This window comes from Somniosus microcephalus, chromosome 27 (genome assembly GCF_052327205.1).
Source record: "Somniosus microcephalus isolate GS21.2 chromosome 27, FLI_Smic_1.0, whole genome shotgun sequence".
NCBI classification, from domain to species: Eukaryota; Metazoa; Chordata; class Chondrichthyes; order Squaliformes; family Somniosidae; genus Somniosus; species Somniosus microcephalus.
In genome coordinates, this window is record NC_141013.1 from 40,507,619 (window position 1) to 40,524,815 (window position 17,197).

Below are 17,197 nucleotides of genomic sequence, written 5' to 3' on the forward strand. Positions count from 1 at the left end.
ACTCAAATCCTCTTGCTGTGAAGGTCAACATACCATTTGCCTTCTTAACCGCCTGCTGCACCTGCATGCTTACCTTCAGCGACTGGTGCACAAGGACCAGTAGTTAAAAAAGCCAGGACCAAAGTTCTCATCAGGTTCTGGGAACCGATAAATCGCCACAAGAACCCCACATGACAGCATCACATATATTTTTTAAAAATCACACAACTGGAAGCATTGAATTGGTCATGTGCTTCCCATGAACCAATCAGGTCAGTAGTTTCAGCATGTGCAGGGACCAATCAGATCGCCTCACGCTCTGGCTTCAATAATAGTTGCTGAGAAATTCGACTTGTGCCCAAAACGGGTGTAAAACCGAGGGAGGGATGGTTCCGTGCTGAACTGAGGCCAGAGCCTAATTCGGCTTCAGACTTCATTTAAACCAATCAGGTGCCCCGTCCCGTCGCAACAGCTCACCGGTTGGGGAGGACAGCAAATCAGCCAGCCGGCAGGGCGGGACCGGGAGGGGAGGTGATCCCTGGGGAGCTCGGATACGCCGGCATCAGGCCAGAGGTTTTTATGGGCTAAGGAGGAGCTTGGCTGTTTTGTTGAGTGGCCTCCAGCGGTCCCTTTGAGGATCGCGGGTTAGGCCGCACAACGCCTGGTGCACAGGCAGCGCAGGCTCTGCTCATTGGTACCCTAGGTTTGCACTCAGGGGTTCCTACAACCGGTGTGGGATTGTGATTTGCACATTTAAGGAGCCCAACGCCTGGATAACTAAAAGCCACCCTCGCAAATATGGCGTCCGACACAATTCCAGCATCGTTCGGATGTGAAATTCGGAGATCTTACAGCAGAAAACGGGTAGCTGTGGATTGAATTTCTCCCCCAGAAGTAAGGTATATTAAAGACATTGTACCCTTAATGAAACGCAACAATCAGAAATCACTTGGGAACAATATTAATTTCTGGGATCTGTCGGAGGTGATGCCTCTTAATTTAAACTAATGTCATTAACCTTCCAATCTCAAATTTTTCCAGTGTTCAGCTGCCAGGAATGTAATGTCAAGAGAGTTAAGCTAATCAAACCTTCAATTTGTCTTTTAAAGTAGGACGGATTGTGTAACTCCATCACCTGTTTGGCTCCTGTTGCCATTCTTTAAGACAAACGGCAGCTTAATGATTGCATAAATATTCTGGGAATCAATATGGTGAGAGATGTGATGGCCAATCTACTCACAGTGCATTCTTCACAGAGAACTTCAATCAACATCAATGATCAAACAGCAAAGTAGCCATATGCAAGATTCAATAAAAAGATTTCAATTTGTTTATGAATAATATCGGTCAATACTTTTACATGATTATTTTCCACCCATAAAAAAGAATGGCTTGCATTTATAGAACACCTTTCACATCCTCAGGTCGTCCCAACGCGCTCTACAGCCTATTAAGTACTTTTGAAGTTAAACGGAGACCCCGCCTGCCCTCTCAGGTGGACGTAAATGAACCCATGGCACTATTTCAGCGTAGATTAGAGGGGTTCTCCCTGGTGTCCTGGCCAGTTTTTAGCATTAAAAACAGATTATTTGGCCATCATCACATTATTGTTTGTGGGGTCTTGCTGTGCGCAAATTGATTGCCACGTTTCCTACATTTCAAATCGGTGACTACACTTCAAAAAGTACTTCATTGGCTGTAAGCTCTTTGGAGCGTCCTGAGGTTGTGAAAGGCGCTATATAAATGCAAGTCTTTCTATTTTTTTTAAGAGTCGGTTGAAATCTAAAACAAAATTAACCTGACATCATAAATAGATATTGAACCACAAGGCAGCCTGAACTATTAATAAGAGTTTGAAATAGCACTAAAGAAATGGAGTCATGTTTATTCCGAGATCAGAAATTCCTTGTGTTGTGTGTGAACCATTCTCTGCAGGATAACTCCAACGACACGGGCACTTCATTTTTGGCAACCAGAGCCCTCCCCGAGGAGGAAAGCCTCTCGACCATCGTACCTGAGATTAGGCTGAGGCGGAACAGCACATTCAGTTCAGAAGACAACAACAAAGCAAAACCATTAGCCAGGTTTAACAGTACGGCCCTGTTTGACTACAACATCCTGTCTCAGCAAGATCAGTGTTGGGAAACCTATGTTGGGCAGGTCTGTGAACGTTTCTTTACACTTAACATAGTTCTTTACAGTTTAAGTATGCAGTGTCACTCCGCGTTAGACGAGCAGGGGGACTCAGCAAACAGTGAGCACTGCGATCGTCTCTGGGACCGAGATTTGCCAACTCTGGTTGACTATTCCTGGAGCTTTCATTGCATGACCTCCCACCTCCAACCGCCCCTCCCCCGCACTCCCAGCATTGGTCCATCCTCCGGGCGCACTGCCTTCTCTCGGCCTATTAGAAAGCAAACAGAATCTTAGTTACCCGATTGGATTCATCTTGGCTGTTGTTGAAACTGCCCTTTCCCCCCCTCCCCCCCACCACCTCTCCAATATTTTAACAACTAATAAATGAAAGTGTTAAAAGAAAGAAAAAAAGCACAACTTTTTTTTAATGCCCCTGTGATTTTTCTCCCGGGTTTTGCTCACAGCAGTGTCCAGGAGATTAATCTTCAATTCTCGGAAAATCCAGGACAATCCCAGAGGGTTGGCAACCCCACTGGGACCTGGGTTCAAAATTCATAGAATCGTAGAATGGTTACAGCACAGAAGGAGGCCATTCGGCCTGCCGAGGCTCTCTGCAAGATCACTTTCAGCCGAGATCGACGGGATGAACGTTTCATCTGTTTGGTGGCTGTAGGGGTCCAGTGTGACGGGAATTTGGGGATCTCAATCCAGTTCCTAGTAGGGATGGGCCAACAGTAAAAAAAACACAAATTCAATTCCACACTAATTGGCAATCGCACTCAGACAAGCCACAGGACGGCTGCTGTGGGACATTGATAAAATGTCACCCTGGTGCAGTAGCTGGCGATCCTGCGGTTGAAGCTGAGGCACATTGTTGGGGAATTTGACTGTGATATATGTGACCAAAAGTGCTTGGTAATGGTTGCCTGAAATGGAAGGAGCTCCAATCCGCTCATGCAAGCATCCCTTACCTTGATGAGCACATTAAAGAAAAAAACAGAAAATGCTGGTGTGTTTGTACCGCTATACACAACTACATAAAATAATAAAGCAGCAGAGACTGAGAGTAACTTCAAGTGATCTTTACTGGTTAACTGGAACTTCGGCACTGACTATACAAATCGATACGTGTCTGTTATATACGCTTGCAACTAAGGATGTACATTCGCAAAACAAAGTAGTCCCTTCAATGTTGTATACATTACACTTCCTCCCCCTTTAGTTTAATAGTATATAAATGCAAAATTTCTATAATTAACATACAGAGCCTGTCTTTACAGTAACCTTTTTTTTTCTTAAAAGTAACAAAATTCAAATTCCAACATAACATTTTATTTTGTCAACAGCCCTTTTACAAGTCAAGTCTCTGGGGAGGCCTCCTCTGCCTCTCTGCATAATGTCTCTCCAGACTCTTTTGCTTTGGGGAATGAGACTGTACAGGTACAGGTGCATCAGGTGAGCTATCAGCACAGGTAGAGATCTCAGCTGTGGATGAGGCTGGTGCTGATGCTGATGAATCAGGAGTGTCTGTTTCCATGTCAGGTGAGTCTGGGCGAGGTATAGGGGTGTTTTCCACCTGAACATCCAGAATTTGGTCCACATGACGTCTCAAAACGTTCTCTCCCACATCCACAGTATACATCAGTGGTCCCTCTCTTGTGGATATTGTCCCTGGTTGCCACTTTTCCGTCCGGAAATCACGAGCAAGAACTGACTGTCCCACACTGAAGCTTCTTGTTGGCTTAGCATTCAAATGTTTGAACTGCTTGTTCTCTACATCACGACGTACATTCGGTTTAAGAAGGTCCATGCGAGATCTCAGGTTCCTGTTCAGAAACATCATCGCTGGAGTCTGATTAGTGGCTGCGTGTACTGCGTTCCGATAAGCAAAGAGGAAATTGTCTATCTTGTGTTGCAGTGGTAGATTCTCGCTGTACATTGCTTTGATGGCCTTCTTGAAAGTCTGTACGAATCTTTCTGCCAAGCCATTTGTAGCTGGATGGTATGGGGCAGATGTGTAGTGCTTGATTCCAATTTTCCTCATGAAACCTTGGAATTCGTCAGAGACAAATTGTCGTCCATTGTCTGTGCAGATTTGTTCTGGTAGGCCATTTCTAGCGAACATGGTCCTCAGAACTGAAATGGTCTTTTCAGATGTGGTTAATTTTATTTTAATGACCTCGGGCCATTTGGAATGTGCATCGACTGCAATCAAGAACATGGAGTCCATGAACGGTCCAGCAAAGTCGATGTGCACATGTTGCCATGGTGATGAGGGCCATTCCCATGGGTGGAGAGGGGCTTGTGGTGGTGCGTTCTGGACCTTTTGACATCCTGAGCAGCTCTTTGTCAGGTCCTCGATCTGTTTGTCAATTCCCGGCCACCACACGTATCCACGGGCAAGGCTTTTCATCTTTACCGTACCTAAGTGGCCTTCATGCAGTTCATCTAGCACTCGGTTACGAAGCTTGGGAGGAATCACAACTCGTGAGCCGCACATCAGTGTTCCCCGACACACTGATAACTGCTCCCTCCTAGCTGAGAATGCTGGAAACAATAAGTCACCAAGCGCTGGCCATCCCTTCACAGTGATGTCATAAACTTTTGACAATGTAGGGTCATTGAGTGTTTCTCTTTCAATGAAGGAGTTTGTCACTGGTAGCTGCTCAACTATTGTTGTGTGAAATACCTCTGCTGAGTCAACTGTTGTAGTTCTCTCTGAGGTCGGCAGTGGTAAGCGTGACAAACCATCGGCATTGCCATGTTGCTTGGTCCCCTTGTATTCAATGTCATACAGGTGAGCCCCTAGGAAGAGTGACCATCGCTGCAGCCGTTGTGCCATCATCACTGGAATGCCCTTCCTTGGGTTGAAGATTGAAACGAGAGGCTGGTGGTCAGTTAACAGTGTAAACTGTTGACCATACAAGTAGTGGTTGAATTTCTTGACTCCCCACACAAGGCTTAGGGCCTCTCGGTCAATCTGTGCATAATTGCGTTCAGCTGTAGTCAATGATCTTGAGGCAAAGGCTATTGATCTTTCTGAGCCATCTGGGAACTTATGTGACAACACAGCACCAATGCCACGGAGTGAAGCATCACATGCCAGTTGAATAGGTAAGGAATGGGTCAAAGTGAGCTAGCACCTCTTCTGAAGTAATGAGTCTTTTACTCTCTTGAAAAGCTTGTTCACAGCTGTCACTCCACTTCCATTGTGACCCTGTCTGTAGCAGTGTATTTAGTGGATGTAACACTGTGGATAGGTTGGGCAAGAACTTGTGATAGTAGTTCACCAGTCCAAGATATGATCACAACTGAGACACATTTTCAGGTGTTGGTGCAGCTTCAATCTTGTCTGGAGACTTGTGTAAACCGTCCTTGTCAATCACATGTCCACAGTATGAGATTTCCTTCTTGAAAAACTCACACTTGTCTCGGTTCGCTCGGAGCCCATACTCCCGTAACCTGATGAGCACCTGTTCGAGGTTGGCAAGGTGGTCGTTGTCATTCTTGCCAGTAATGATGATGTCATCAAGATAACACTGAGTACCTGGGATCCCCTGCAGGACTTGGTCCATTGCCCTTTGCCAGATTGCAGGAGCTGATGCTATTCTGAATACCAGCCGATTGTACTGGTAAAGGCCTTTGTGCGTATTTATTGTCAGGTACTTCTTTAATGCATCATCAATTTCCATTTGGAGGTAGGCCTGGGCCAAGTCAATCTTTGTGAAGCGTTCCCCTCTTGACAGGGAAGCAAAGATGTCCTCAATGCGAGGCAATGGGTACTGTACTGTGTGGAGGACTGGGTTAACACTCACTTTAAAGTCTCCGCAGATGCGCACTTTTCTTGGCTTTCCTGGTTTTGTGCTGGAGGTTTTCTTCATCACTGGAACTATAGGTGTGGCCCATTCACTCCAATCCACCTTGGACAGGACCCCTAACTGCTCCAAGTTCTCCAGCTCTGCTTCTACTGAAGGGCGAATTGCATAAGGCACTGGTCTGGCCTTGTGGAACTTTGGATTTGCGTTCTCCTCAATCTTAATTTTTGCTTTCATGCCCTTAAGTGTTCCTATTCCCTTCTTGAACACTTCCTGAAAGTCAGAGAGTATTTGTGACAGTCTCACAGGAGTGGCGTTGCTGTCCTCCTTTGCTGACACAAACAGTGCTTGGATGGTGTGCCAGTCCAACTGTATTTTCCTGAGCCATTCGCGTCCCAGCAATGGTGGTCCTCCATTTTTCAGTACATAGAGGTTCAATTGCGGTATTTTTTTTTCTTTGTATGTCACTGTCACTTTTATTTTACCCTTGGGGCACACTCTTTGTCCTGTGTATGTCTTTAACAGTACTTTAGTTGGCCTTAGCGGTATGTGTGAAAACAGTCGTTTGTAATCATGTACAGAGATCACTGTTAAAGCTGAGCCTGTGTCCAACTCCATTTTCAGCCTAACTCCAGCCACTTCTAGAGTGATCCATATTATTCTGTGATCCTCTGTTTCTTTCACACTGTTTAGTTTCAGACAAGCCAAATCATCTTCCTCTGAGTCTGTGTCACTTTTTTTTATCTGAACTGTTTCCAGTCACGTGGTGTACCTTCTTGTATCTTTCTTTGAAAGGTGTCTTGTTTTCAGTCACTTGATGTACCTTCTTGTTACTCTGTATTGTATCAGTTTTCTGCTTCTTATTTGCTTTGCAGACTCTTTCAATGTGCCCTTGTCTGCAGTCTTTATCTTTAAACCAACAGTCATTGTGGTCATGTGACATTTTGCCACAGCGATAACACTTCTTTTCTTGTTTCAGTGACATTTTATTCGTTGAATATTCCAGGGATTTTTGTTGAATTTCTAAAGTGCCATGTGCTGCTGCTTCCATTGATATTGCGGTACTCAGAGCCTTCTCCAATGTGAGGTCTTTTTCAGACAGGAGCTTCTTTTGTGTGCTTTCACTTTGCATGCCACACACAAATCTGTCCCTCAATGCGTCTGATAAGCCCACTCCAAATTGGCAATGTTCTGATAATTTGCGCAACTTTGCCAAATATTCAGAAATGCTTTCATTTTTGCTCTGGTTCCGTTTATGGAATTTAAATCCCTCAGCTATGAGCAGTGGTTTGGGGCTTAAATGGTCTTGGGGTGTGTCCACTATTTGTTTGAATGTTTTGTTTGCTGGCTTTTCAGGGGTTAATAAACTACGTAGCAGCCCATATGTCTTTGCGCCCATAACACTCAGCAAAACAGTGGCTTTCTTTTCTACCTCCACTCCGTTAGCCTCACAGTACAACTCCACTCTTTCAATGTAAGTTGCCCAGTCTTCAATGCTGCTATCAAATGCTGCAATCGTGCCAATCATCGCCATTTCTTTTTTCCAAACCCGTTTTTCTTTCTTTACTAGTTAGCTAGCGTCATGCAAGTCACTGTGCACTTTTCACTTGACTTACTTATCCCCTGCCTAGCTTAGCAAGCGTACTCTGTTTTCTCTACCTTCTCGCTCCTTTCTTCCAAGTTTCGGTGTCCTTTGGATGCGCTGCCAGAATAGGAAGACATAGGTTCATAATTCTCGTCGCCAATTTGTTGTGTTTGTACCGCTATACACAACTACATAAAATAATAAAGCAGCAGAGACTGAGAGTAACTTCAAGTGATCTTTACTGGTTAACTGGAACTTCGGCACTGACTATACAAATCGATACGCGTCTGTTATATACGCTCGCAACTAAGGATGTACATCCGCAAAACAAAGTAGTCCCTTCAATGTTGTATACATTACAGCTGGAAACACTCAGCAGGTCAGGCAGCATCTGCGGAGAGAGAAACAGAGTTTACGTTTCAGGTCGCTGACCTTTCGTCGGAACTGGAAAAAGTCAGAGATGTAATAGGTTTTAAGCAAGTGCAGAGGCAGGGAAAGGGGGGAGGGGAGGAAAGAACAAAAGGGAAAGTCTGTGATAGGGTGGAAGGCAGGTGAGATTAAATGACAAAAGGGATGATGGTGCAAGGCAAAGGAGGAGTTTTTTTTATTCGTTCCTGGGATGTGGGCATCGCTGGCAAGGCCAGCATTTATTACCCATCCCTGTAGAAGGTGGTGGTGAGCCGCCTTCTTGAACCGCTGCAGTCCGTGTGGTGAAAGTACCCCCACAGTGCTGTTAGGGAGGGAGTTCCAGGATTTTGACCCAGCGACGATGAAGGATCGGCGATATATTTCCAAGTCAGGATGGTGTGTGACTTGGAGGGGATCTTGGAGGTGGTGGTGTTCCCATGCACCTGCTGCCCTTGTCCTTCTAGGTGGTAGAGGTCACAGGTTTGGCAGATGCTGTCAAAGAAGCCTTGGCGAGTTGCTGCAGTGCATCTTGTAGATGGTACACACTGCAGCCACAGTGCGTCGGTGGTGGAGGGAGTGAATGTTTAAGGTGGTGGATGGGGTGCCAATCAAACAGGTTGCTTTGTCCTAGATCGTGTCGAGCTTCTTGAGTTTTGTTGGAGCTGCACTCATCCAGGCAAGTGGAGAATATTCCATCACACTCCTGACTTGTGCCTTGTAGATGTTGGAAAGGCTTTGGGGAGTCAGGAGGCGAGACACTCACCGCAGAATACCCAGCCTCTGACCTGCTCTTGTAGCCACAGTATTTATGTGGCTGGTCCAGTTAAGTTTCTGATCAATGGTAACCCTCAGGATGGTGGCGGATTCAGCGATGGTAATGCCATTGAATGTCAAGGGGAGGTGGTTAGACTCTCTTGTTGGAGATAGTCATTGCCTGGCACTTGTGTGGCGCGAATGTTACCTGCCACTTATCAGCCCAAGCCTGAATGTCGTCCAGATCTTGTTGCATGTTAGCATGGACTGCTTCATTATCTGGGCAGTTGTGAATGGAACTGAACACTGTGCAGTCATCAGCGAACATCCCCACTTCTGACCTCATGATGGAGGGAAGGTCAATGATGAAGCAGCTGAAGGTGGTTGGGCCTAGGACACTGCCCTGAGGAACACCTGCAGTGATGTCCGGGGACTGAGATGATTGACCTTCAACATCCATAACATTCTTCCTTTGTGCTAGATATGGCTCCAGCCAGTGGAGAGAATTCTCCCTGATTCCCATTGACTTCAATTTGACTAGGGCTCCTTGATGCCACACACAGTCAACTGCTGCCTTGATTCCAGGGTAGTCACTCTCACCTCACCTCTGGAATTCAGCTCTTTTGTCCATGTATGGACCAAGGCTATAATGAGGTCTGACGCCAAGTGGTCCTGGCGGAACCCAAAATGAGCATCGGTGAGCAGGTTATTGGTGAATAAGTGCCACTTGATAGCACTGTCGACGACACCTTCCATCACTTTGCTGATGATTGAGAGTAGACTGAGGGGCGGTAATTGGCCAGATTGGATTTGTCCTGCTTTTTGTGGACAGGACATACCTGGGCAGTTTTCCACATTGTCGGATAGATGCCAGTGTTGTAGCTGTACTGGAACAGTTTGGCTAGAGGCGCGGCTAGTTCTGGAGCGCAAGTCTTCAGCACGATAGCTGGGATGATGTTGGGGCCCATAGCCTTTGCTGTATCCAGTGCGCTCAGCCATTTCTTGATATCACGTGGAGTGAATCAAATTGGCTGAAGACTGGCTTCTGTGATGGTGGGGACGTCGAGAGAAGACCGATATGAATCATCCACTCAGCACTTCGGGCTGAAGATGGTTGCAAATGCTTCCGCCTTGTCTTTTGCACTCATGTGCTGGGCTCCGCCATCAATGAGGATGGGGATATTCATCAAGCCCCCTCCTTTTAGTTGTTTACTTGTCCACCACCATTCACGACGGGATGTGGCAGGACTGCAGAGCTTTGATCTGATCCGTTGATTGTGGGATCACTTAGCTCTGTTTATAGCATGCTGCTTTCGCTGTTTAGCATGCATTATAGACCGGTAAGCCTAACATCGGTAGTGGGGAAAATGCTAGAGTCCATTATAAAAGATGTAATAACAGAGCACTTGGAAAGCAGTGACAGGATTGGACAAAGTCAACATGGATTTACAAAAGGTAAATCCTGCTTGACTAATCTACTGGAATTTTTTGAGGATGTAACTGGTAAAATAGATAAGGGAGAACCAGTGGGTGTGGTGTATTTGGACTTTCAGAAGGCTTTCGATAAGGTCCCGCATAAGAGATTAGCTTGCAAAATTAAGGCACATGGGATTGGGGGCAAGGTATTGACTTGGATAGAGAACTGGTTGGCAGATAGAAAGCAAAGAGTTGGAATAAACGGGTCGTTTTCCCAGTGGCAGGCAGTGACTAGTGGGGTACCGCAAGGATTGGTCCTAGGACCCCAGCTGTTCACAATATATATTAATGATCTGGATGAGGGAATTGGATGTAGTATCTCCAAATTTGCAGACGACACAAAGCTGGGTGGGAGGGTATGCTGTGAGCAGGATGTCGTGAAACTCCAGTATGATTTGGACAGGTTGGGTGATTGGGCAGAAACATGGCAAATGCACTATAATGTGGATAAATGTGAGGTTATCCGCTTTGGTGGCAAAAACAGGAAGGCAGATTATTATTTGAATGGCAATAGATTGGGAGAAGGGGAAGTGCAAAGAGACCTGGGTGTCCTTGTGCATCCGTCGCTGAAGGTAAGCATGCAGGTGCAGCAGGCGGTTAAGAAGGCAAATGGTATGTTGACCTTCGTAGCAAGAGGGTTCGAGTACAGGAACAAGGATGTCTTGCTGCAGTTGTACAGGGCCTTGGTGAGACCGCACCTTGAGTATTGTGTGCAGTTTTGGTCACCTTATCTGAGGAAGGATGTTCTTGCCATGGAAGGAGTGCAGCGAAGATTCACCAGGCTGATACCTGGGATGGCAGGAATGACGTATGAGGAGAGATTGTGTCGATTGGGCTTGTACTCACTGGAGTTTAGAAGATTGAGAGGGGATCTCATCGAAACCTATAAAATTCTGTCAGGCCTGGACAGACTAGATGCAGGAAGGATGTTCCCGATGGCCGGGGAGTCCAGAACTAGGGGTCATAGTCTAAAGATAAGGGGTAAGCCATTTAGGACTGAGATGAGGAGGAATTTCTTCACCCAGAGAGTGGTGAACCTGTGGAATTCTCTGCCACAGAGGGCGGTGGAGGCCAGTTCATTAAATATATTCAAGAAGGAGCTGGATATTTTTCTTAAGGCTAAAGGGATCAAGGGGTATGGGGAGAAGGCAGGGACAGGGTACTGAATTTGGATGGTCAGCCATGATCTCATTGAATGGCGGAGCAGGCTCGAGGGGCCATTTCCCTGTTTCCCATTATTAATTCCCCAGTCTCATCCTCTAAGGGACCAATGTTTACTTTAGCTATTCTCTTCCTTTTTATATGACTGTAGAAGCTCTTACTGTCTGTTTTTATATTTTTTGCTATTTTGCTTTCATAATCTATCTTCTTCCTCTTTATTTTTTCTTAGTCATCCTTTGCTAATTTCCCAATCCTCTGGCCTACCACTAATCTTCGCAACATTGTATGCCTTTTCTTTCAATTTGATACCATCCTTAACTTCCTTAGTTAGCCACGGATGGTTCATCCTTCTCGTGGAGTCTTTTTTTCCTCACTGGAATAAACTTTTGCTGAGAGTTATGAATTATCTCCTTAAATGTCTGCCACTGCCAATCTACCATCTTACCCTTTAATCTATTTTCCAAGTCCACTTTAGCCAACTCTGCCTTCATACTTTTGTAATTGCCTTTATTTAAGTTTAGGGCACTAGTTTCAGATACAAGTTTCTCATCCTCAAACTGAATTTGAAATTCAATCATGCTATGATCACTCTTCCCTAGAGGATCCTTTACTTTGAGATCATTAATTAATCCTGTCTCATTACACAGTTCCAGATCTAAAATAGCCTGCTCCCTGGTTGGTTCTAAGAAACCATCCCGAATACATTCTATTCAAGAGGGATGGAGTATAAAGATCAGGAAGTCTTGCTACAACTGTACAGGGCATCGATGGGACCACACCTGGAGTATTGCGTACAGTTTTGGTCTCCTTATTTAAGGAGAGATACACTTGCATTGGAGGCAATTCAGAGAAGGTTCACTAGGTTGATTTCTGAGTAAAGGGGTTGTCTTATGAGGAAAGGTTGAGCAGGTTGGGCCTATAATCATTGGAGTTTAGAAGAATGAGAGCTGATCTTATCGAAACATATAAGATTCTGAGGGGGCTTGACAGGGTAGATGCAGAAAGGATGTTTCCCCTCGTGGAGGAATCTAGAACTAGGGGGCACAGTTTCAGAATAAGGGGTCGCCCATTTAAAACGGAGATGAGGAGGAATTTCTTCTCTCAGAGGGTCGTGAATCTTTGGAGTCAAGGGTTATGGGGAGCTGGCAAGAAAATGGTGTTGAAGCGAAGATCAGATCAGCCATGATCTTATTGAATGGCGGAGCAGGCTCGAGGGGCCAAATGGCCTACTCCTGCTCCTATTTTTTATGTTCTTATGATTTTGTCCTCAAGGCTACCCTTGCCAATTTGATTTGTCTAATCTATATGAAGATAAAATCACCCATGATTATCACAGTACCTTTCTTACAAGCCCCCATTATTTCTTGATTTATACTCTGTCCCACAGTGTAGCTACTGTTAGGGGGCCGATATGCTACTCCCACCAGTGACTTCTTTCCCTTACTATTTCTTATCTCCACCCAAACTGATTCTACATCTTGATCTTCTGAGCCAATATCATTTCTCACCCCTGCACTGATCTCATCCTTTATTAACAGAGCTACCCCACCTCCTTTTCATTTCTGCCTATCCTTCCAAAATGTCAAATATCCCTGAATATTCAGTTCCCAGCCTTGGTCACCTTGCAACCACATCTGTGTATTGGCTATCAGATCATACCCATTTATTTCTATTTGTGCCATCAACTCATCTATCTTGTTGCAAATGCTGTGTGCATTCAAATAAAGAGCCTTTAATTTTGTCTTTTTACCATTTTTCCCTACTCTGACTATTTGCTGGTGCACACTTATGTTTGTACGCTCTGTCTCTTCCTGTCACACTCTGGTTATCATTACCCCTATCGCTACCCTGCACTATTGCCTTCTCCTTTCTCTTTGACTTTCTAAATTCCTCTTCACCTGAACCCTCCCCCCCACTATTTAGTTTAAAGCCCTGTCTACCGTTGTCGAATCCGAAGTCCATGCCGGGTGGTCAGTCCGGTTTTATTCTTATTATTGCTTTTTGTAGTGGTTTGTTACAACTGAGTGGCTTGCTTGGCCATTTCAGAGGGCAGTTACGCGTCAACCACATTGCTGTGAGTCTGGAGTCACATATAGGCCAGACTGGGTAAGGACGGCAGAATTACCACCATTACTGATACTAGCTTTATATTCCAGATTTATTCAATTAACTGAATTTAAATTCCCCAGCATCAAGTAGATTTTTCCCTCGTGTTGGTTCTCTCACCACCTGCAGCAGGCCCCGCCTGGCAGCTATGTCCTTCAGAACTCTTCCAGCTCGGTCAGTAGTGGTGCTGCCGAGCCACTCTTGGTGATGGACATTGAAGTCACCCATTCTGTGTCCTTGCTACCCTCAGTGCTTCTTCCAAGTGGGATTTGAACATTTGTCTCCGGATCATTAGTCCAGGCCTCTGGATTACTAGTCCAGTAACATAACCACTACGCTACCGTTCCCTTATGTGGTAATGGGACAAGTAAAGAAACAAAAGATGGGTCCAGAGGAGGTGTAAATGGCAACAGCAGAATCATTACCAGCACCTGCTGTCTCAAAAAATGGGAGCGGTCATTATGATCTGAAATTGTTAAACTCAATGTTGAGGCCGGAAGGCTGTAAAGTGCCTAATCGAAAGATGAGGTGTTGTTTTCTGAGCTTGCATTCTCTTATATTAAGAGCCTAAGTTTGAGTCCCAGCCTTGAGTCGCACTTGTACCAAGTCAGACTCAATGGTTGTGTTTTGATAATTCTGTCAAGCTACTTGCAGGAGCTCTTTCAAAAGCTTCCCCTCGACGGAGGGAGAGCCAATCGGAAGTCTGTAACCCACACTGCTTCAACCTCTCCGCTGAATGAGAGATGCAAAGTGCCAGGGCCTGAAAAGGAGGTATAATGAAAATATGATCAAATAAAGCTGTGTGCTGACTCCAAGAGTTACATCAGGTCATTTAATAATGCATTTCCTAACCAGAAAGTGCTTTTCTGAGTGATTCGGAATAATCGAATGAAGTTGCATATTTGCCATTGATTTGTAAAGAACACTTTTCAACTGAATTTTAGCTCCTAAGCTGAACCTTGGTGTGCGAACCAAAATCCCGCTAGCAAGATAAAACCCAAAGGTCGCAAGGTCAAGTCACATTCCATCACCTTCAAATCTCCCAGCATCCCTTGTGAGGAGTGTTGCCCATTCCCACCAGGCGTATCTCCACTCACCCCCCTCCCCCGCTCCGCAAGGCCACACCTATTTGCCAATCACAGAGCACCTTTAGCTCAATGAGATTGCCGGGGGGCGGGGGGGGGGAGCTGCCTGTGTGTAAGGAAAAAGAAACTAATGATTCCATACAAAACTTTTAACTATTTGTTAATGTCTTTGCATCTCCACGCTCTTCCCTTGGAGAACAGTGTGAAGTAGTGGAAGGATTTGCAGGTTGATTAACAGTCTGACAGGACGCAACGTGAACGCTCCTTCCACTGCCGTAACCACCTTTGTACCAGTCAATAAGGTGGTCAGTCCTATACTGCAGGAGGGTTCGAATGGCTCCCACAACCCATACAATTGGGGGGCCGATGCCACCCACTCCCACTGGACGCGAGTATCCTGCTGGATGTCAGCCCAGAATCCTGAGCCAGAGCCCTGGTCTCCACTCACTGGGACTGCCCGGAGCGGGGCTCGAACCCTGCACCTTCTGACTCGGGGCGGGAATGCTACCCCTAAGCCAAAGGCTCACTCCATCGCTCATTTATGAAGTTTATAGAAAAGCCACATTCCAAAAGACAGTCTCCGTAAGGCAACAGCAAAGAATGTCTCCACACAGCGAATTCATTTCATCCCTGTGGCAAGCTATTCACGTAAACCTCTGTTCTTATACCAAGCACGACTTAAATAAAGGGCTGTTTCTGTCTTCAGGAGATGCTGAAGCTGTCTATTATCGACATGCTATTCACAGTGGGGAGCATCCTGCTCATCGATTTCATCCGCGGGCTTTTCGTGCGATACTTGAGTGACTGTTGGTGCTGGGATCTGGAGAGTAAATTTGTGAGTATTGCACCGATTTGAACTTTGCGCCACTTTCACTATTTATTACAGCGTGTTCTCACTTTTTATTTCAAATCTCCTGCAGCCCGAGTATGGAGAATTCAAGATTGCGGAGAATGTGTTGCATCTGATATATAATCAGGGAATGATATGGTACGTAGCAAAATTCATACAGGGGATAGATTTTTCTCATGGGTTATTAGAACAAAGAAAGAAACATTGAAGTTTAAACATAGGAACTGGAGGAGGCCATTCAGCCCCTTAAGCTTGTTCTGCCATTCAGTTAGACCATGGCTGCTCTGTATCAAAAATGCTGAGAAGTTTGGATGTTTCTTCTCTATTAATGTAATTGCAATCTAAAAGTTATTAACGTTTGAGATATTCGGAGGATGGCGGGCTGATAATGTTTGAGATTAGTGATGTTACCAGTGTTACTTTCCAAATCAGGTGTGTGTCTGTGTGATGGCTTAGTGTGAGGCAACTCATTAGATTGGCACATGGGACCTAGAATTGGCACAACAGCTCCATCTGTCACTTGTGCTCCCACCTGGTGACACGCCATTCCCGGAGCAGGAGCTGGGAAACTTACCTCTTGCAACTACAGGAAACTTTTTTTTATCCGGCACCGACGGGACCGACGTGGTGCCAGTTCATCAAAAATTCCGGATAACCGAGAGCTATAGTAAAAGATACGGAGAGCTGAGAGCTCTGTATAAGGCAACAAACCCTGTTGCTTAGCAACAGGTGCAGAACAATGGCCACAAGTTCCAAGCGTCTCTGTAGCTTAGCAACAGCTGCAGCCACACCCAATTGCACAGCAACAGATCGAGGAAGGCAAGTAATATGAAGTAAAACTTACCTGAACCTACTCCTGAATTTTGCCGGTTAACCGAGATTTCCGGTTATTTAGGTGTCGGTAAATCAAAAGTTTCCTGTAATAGAATTGCTGCAATATTCCACCCACAACACCAGATTCAGTGAGGTCATTACTAGAATTTATCGTGATTCACTTTCAAAATTTTTTTAAAGGTGTGAGATATGATCGTAGTGGAGGTCTTTGTCCGAGAGGTAATCTGCATTGTTTTTGTTAGAACAATGCAAATTACGAGGCAATATGTTTAAAATTATGGAAGGATCAGACCAAGTAGATAGGAGACTGTTTTCAGCAGTTGAGGGGGTCAAAAACAAAGGCCATGGATACATGAGATTTAGAACAGAGGGCAGGAGAAACTTTTCACACAGAGAGCTGTGAGGCTGTGAGATTCACTACCAGGGTTAGTGGTTGTGGCAGAAACAATGCTCAAGATGAGATTGGATGGGTGGATGAAGGATATAGGAACAGGGGGGGTAAATGTGATTAAGACAGTTTGGTGCAAGTGTTCTGTTTCTGTGTTGTAACTACTATGTTTTTTTATGTAATACACTTTGGAGTGACAATTATAAACCTTAGAAACAGAAAATATTGGAAACAGGCAACAGGTCAGTCATCATCTGGAAAGAGAAAGGGCCGGTTAATGTTCTGGGTGTAGACCCTGCCTTAGGATTCTGATGCAGGGACTAAACGCGACACAGTAAGCTATCTTTCCTCCTCACAGAGGCTAACTGGCCGGCTGTGCATTTCCAGCACATTTGTAAGGGTTTGGGGGCTTCTTTAAACTGGTTTAAAGTAATTTTCCTGGTCTTGCAGGACCAATTCCAATAAAACCAATTTTATTTCAGTGGTTACGAATCGCTACCCCTCCTTTAGTTCTGAGTGGAGGAACTTATAATTAATGATATAAAATGGAACAAGTGGTTTGGATGAGAGAAAAAAATCAAGTTTATTACCTAAATAAACTACAATCAAAATATCAAACTA

The 17,197-nt window shown here is 45.1% G+C and overlaps 1 protein-coding gene across 2 annotated transcripts in view; it reads left to right on the top strand.

The window, feature by feature from the left end:
* The window catches only part of tmc3 (transmembrane channel like 3), a 146,532-nt gene that overhangs the window by 91,856 nt on the left and 37,479 nt on the right, over window positions 1–17,197 (top strand). For both annotated transcript variants that reach the window (XM_085968870.1, XM_085968871.1), the window contains exons 13-15: window positions 1,915–2,139; window positions 15,211–15,339; window positions 15,425–15,492. In XM_085968870.1, the coding sequence (XP_085824996.1) occupies window positions 1,915–2,139; window positions 15,211–15,339; window positions 15,425–15,492 (422 nt within the window). The remainder of the gene's footprint in view (window positions 1–1,914; window positions 2,140–15,210; window positions 15,340–15,424; window positions 15,493–17,197) is intronic.